The sequence below is a fragment of the Bremia lactucae genome, linkage group LG16 (genome assembly GCF_004359215.1).
Source record: "Bremia lactucae strain SF5 linkage group LG16, whole genome shotgun sequence".
In the NCBI taxonomy this organism is placed as follows: domain Eukaryota; phylum Oomycota; class Peronosporomycetes; order Peronosporales; family Peronosporaceae; genus Bremia; species Bremia lactucae.
The window spans coordinates 1,886,207-1,891,097 of NC_090625.1; the positions used below are offsets into that span (position 1 = coordinate 1,886,207).

At 42.5% G+C, this 4,891-nt stretch overlaps 1 protein-coding gene across 1 annotated transcript; it reads left to right on the plus strand.

The window, feature by feature from the left end:
- Positions 1-2,540: 2,540 nt before the first annotated feature.
- CCR75_004885 (uncharacterized protein) lies at positions 2,541-2,846 on the plus strand (the record flags this gene model as incomplete). The annotated part of the gene is made up of 1 exon (XM_067962971.1): positions 2,541-2,846. The coding sequence occupies one exon, from the start codon at positions 2,541-2,543 to the stop codon at positions 2,844-2,846; it is 306 nt and encodes a 101-aa protein (XP_067815486.1).
- Positions 2,847-4,891: the final 2,045 nt, after the last annotated feature.

A 4,891-nucleotide genomic window follows, 5' to 3' on the forward strand; every position in this document is an offset into this window, starting at 1 on the left:
GTACTTCACGGGGACTGTGTAACATTAGGGCAACTTAAGCCCGTTACACGCGAAATTGTGCCGATCTTTTTATCAAATGAATAGCTAGATGCAGCCTCCATCCTTTCAACCGCAACTATTATGCTGAACGCTTCGTTAACGAGTTCATTTAAATGTCTGTCTTGTGAGCATAATTAGCGTCCAAATGGATTTGATGTTACGAGACTTTTGTACATGCTCAGTGTGACGAGCTACAGCTAGCTCGCTCCTAAAGTCAGCGGAAGATTTTCAGACTCAGAGAGTTGCTTAGTTCTATTGAACTAATGGGTTTAACAGCTTAGGGAGTCGTACAAGCTATTAAAGCGTAAGGAATCCTAGTTCAAGGGATTCAGGGGTTCGGAGAACCACGTGGCAACTAGTGCCTAAGAGGATATACCTTAGAAAGGCTTCTATCTCTTACTGATCAATGCGCAACCGCCAGATTTATATCTGGCGGCGACCACATTAGTTACCTATAATAAATGGGATTTTAGTAATTAGCAATTTTAGAATAGGATTAAAAGGTATTCTACCCATAACGTAAATGTACCGCTACAACGGTTCTCCAACCGATGTGTGCCCCATTACAGTCGTCATACAAAACATCATTATATCCTTGCTGATTTATGCTTGTGTGGCTATGTAAACGAAGGCAATGTGTTTCTATGTTTGCCGTATCATTTAAAGTAGGTGATTTCTTCGTTCGGAATTTAATTTCTTTGCCTCGTACATGTTTCCGGCAATGTCGAGTACTAACATTGGCGCTCTTACAAGCAATTCTAATAAACTAACGATTAAGTTTCAATTTGTCTCATCGTGATATATAGGAAACTTGTTCCATCATCATCACGATTGAATTAATAAACCCCACATTTTTCCATGTTAGTTCCAATCAATCTGACGTGCAGAGCCTGTTGCGCTAAGAGTCTCCGATAGTGCTTCTTACGAGGAGAATAACCATTGGAAGGAGAATTTGTTTAAGCGTTCGCATAGTAATTCCTCCGAAATATGCTCTTCTCGACCCACGTTACCAGCAATCCCGCTTGCACGATATCTGGCAACTTCAAAGTGTTCAACCATAAAGATGTAGACTTATTCTCTAAAAAATATCAATCATTAGTTTGTAAGGGTATCGAAGAAACCATCGGCCGAAAGAGCTCAAGTGCGTGGATACTGCAACACTGAAAGCTAGTCAGCTTCTACACCATTCGCGTCAATGACAAGCTGATACCGATACTCTTTGACGGTATAGGACATGATGATTGCTTGCTCACTATATCCATCAAGCTCACCACTTAACGGACATAATGTTGATTCTTTGGCAGTTTTCGCCTTTTTTAGAATACAGAGCGGGTATTTGGTTGCAAAAAAACTTAGATGCATTCACCCGATCAAGTTAAAAAAAGAATATAATACTACATCAAACCTACCTATCAAGTGGACAACTGCTACTTGACCACTGTCATCAGTAGTTATGAACCCGCCCTCAGATAACTGTGAACGAAGTGTAGAAAACAACTTCAGACTTTGCAAGGCTGCGCATTGTGCCACTATTGAATAGGAGGTGTCACTTTCAAAAGTTTACTCTTCTAGGGTACAGTTGACAGTCTCGTAATCCTACGTACGTCGTTTGGTCAAGTTTGCGTTGCAAATTGCAACGGGGGCAATTTTAAATTCGAGCTCATCTGGAAGATCCAAAGCGAAGATTAGCAAGCAAAAAAAAAATGGGCTCAGCGCAGGAGAACTCTAGTCTTATGAGTAATGTCACTTCTTGTGGAGAAAACTAAAAAAATAGGCATTCTTCATGGCAGCAGCCACCGTTTTAGCGATATGTTCAGGTTTATTTTTGTTTGCAGCATCCAAAGGTCGAACTTGTGAGTTCAGAAAACATAGTTACAGCTTTTAGGCGACTGACGACAGTGTCATAGTTGCGAAGCAGCTGAATTGATGATTACACATTGACCGGACTTCGATTGGCGTGGGTTCGATGAGAGGCAAATGGACGGGCACGGAGCTTGATACCCGAGACGTATACCTCGGCATTCTCGGATTACTCGTCGCATGCTTCGTTTCAGAATTAGTGACCGTTGAAAGGCCGTGAGAAATTTACTACCAAAAAAACAGAAAACTGTGAGACACCTTTGACAGTCATTAATGAGTCCTTTAAGGCAAGCTATGGCAATTTAAGTCGTATAGCAGACATAAGCCTTTCTTTAAAAATACGAAGAATGGTCCCAAAGTTACTTTGGTTAACATTAAATGATTCCAGTTACGCGTCTTGAGCATGCGTTACCAAACCAAGCGACACAACAGCCTTTGACCGTGACTTTTTTGATGGCTTACTCATCGTAATACCGAAAGGTAATCGTTTTCCCTATCAAACAAGGTTCATTAAAAAACATTTGGCTTTTTGTTGTTCTAAAATAAGTAGAATTTAGAGCACGGCGGAGCAATTTTTTTTAGGTGCATTTATATCATACTCGAATTTCCTGGATCAATTTAAATACCGAAAGGCAATCGCAATGGCTGCTCGAGCTAAAGAAGTCTTCAAGCGTTACGGCCGCACTGCTTTTTTCTTCCATTCCACGGTATTTGTTTCGACACTCGCGGGTTCTTATACCGCTATAAATCAGGGCGTTGATATCCAAGCGGTGGCCCAGCGCGTCCCGTACGTAAATTTGGCCAGCATCAATCCAGAATCAAGCACCTTGGCACTTGCGTATCTTTCGACGTTAGCCACAGGACCGGCCAGAGGCGCACTCACGATTGTTGCGTCGCCTATTCTTGCGCGACTGCTGGCTCGTAGCCGCCAACTTGCAAAATTTTAGTCAAGAAACAGCAACCTATCACTTTTTGAATTGTAATTGCATTTTTATTCTTTTCAAGGTTATGTATTGCTATCACATTTAATAAAAGCTTTGCGCTGGAGTTATTTTCTTGTCGGGGGCGCGTTACCCTGTCAAAGCAGGAAAGTTCCAACTCATTTAAGCTCGAACAAAAAACAGGGAGGATATTACACCATGGTATCTTTAACGGGGTGTTTCGTTACATGAAATTAACACTTAAGGTTGTTAATTAAAATATTATCTTAAAGGTAGAGAATATTTAGATAATATTACTTTATATAGTAATGTTCAGAAATCTTATCCATGAATAGGTATACCATTATATCTATTTTATCTCGCAGACTAATCAGCTGTAAACGTAAACAAAGAGAGAGAGACAAATAAGATTTCAATTGCATGTTTAGTATTAGCTCATCATTAAGTTAAAATTAACAGATAGAAAGAAAAAAAACTTAATTATATTAATACAGTTTTCATTCAACTCTCTTTAAGGTAGTTGTCTATAAGAGTAGTCTTCCTCTGCACGTACTAGTGTACGTGATGTAACGTAAGGCACCAATCGCAACTGAAGCAGTACGAAGTGGAGTTGTACTGAAGCAGCACAAGTCGTAGTGCCCCGCTACACCTGGTAGCACTTTGTAGTCCGCCCAAGGACCACATTTCCTTCATCTAACATGGACATGCTAGATGATAGTGGGAATACGCATCACGCTTCGCTTGAAAGCTACTCCTTTCTAAGTGACATAGAGAGGAGTGCGGTCAAACGAATGAGTTCGACCGTAGGGAACGATGCCATCTTGGCCATGCTGTCCGGTTTGGACAGAGATTCCCATCGTCAAGTTTATACGACATGAACTTGACGAGGCGAAGGAGAAAGTAGCGTTGCTTAATCAGCCAGGCTTTTAACAGGTAGAACTGTTGAGGTTACAATAGGTACAGACCCCTGTACTTGGGATGACGTACACGCGTCGTCCCGAAACCTTAAAAATTGACATCTCAAAGTATAGGGAAGACGAAGTAGACACCCACTTAAGATGGTTTGTCGAGTTGGACGGTGCCATAAAGGCTCGTCGCATCGTCGACAAGCAAATGCAAGTCGCATTTGCTCAATCAAATTTGGCAGGTCGTGGCAAAACTTGGGCACTGGGCCTTCAAGTTGCGCGAACCATATGTCTTTAAGTCGGTAGAGGCTTTTAATAGCCCGGCTCAAACAGACGTTTGAACCGCCTAGGGCTGAGTTCGGAGCTCGATCAGAGCTTCTGAAACTTAAGCAATGCAAGCGTGATGTTCACGCTTATGCCCAGCACAGACCCTTAGCGAGTTGAATCAAAAACAACCCATTTCATGAACACTGTAATCAACGTGTTTTCATGCAAGGTCTTACGAATGGTCCCGTAAAGACCCACCTGTTCCACTTGGAACTGGATACGTTTGAAGAAGCAATCGTTGCGGAACAGGAAGACTTTAGCTTGAGACAGGCTCAAGCTAGTTCGTCATCCTATCGTCCTCCAAGACGACACGAGCTAGGAGGTCCAGAACTCAAGGACCTCTTTAAAGTCGGGAGCGAGAAACCTCGCTTTTCGAGCAATAAGCGATCGCAGAAATGCCATCGCTGCCAAAACTTAGGACACTACGCTCATGAGTGTAGTGCCCCACGCCTAGTACCGAAAGGTACTGAACGTAGTTATAGACCGTTGCCAAAAAAGGCAACGGTCGCGAGTCCGACGTTGTTGCGAAATCGCAACGGCGAGGCGGACCGCCAAAAAATGGACGGGGTCAGTAGGGGCGCAACGCCCTACTGATCCAGCATCCTCAAGAGAAATTGCAAATCTCTTGACTAAAGTTTCTCCAGACACACAATCATTATGTGTCTCTGCACCTGGTGATGAGGTATCCCTCATAACTTTGAAATTAAAAGTGACAAATGATTTGTCACTTAGAGCCCTAGTGGACTGCGGAGCGTCGAATAACTTTATTCGTCGCCAGTCACTAGAGGGTCATAGGCTCAAATATGTTGAGCACGACAT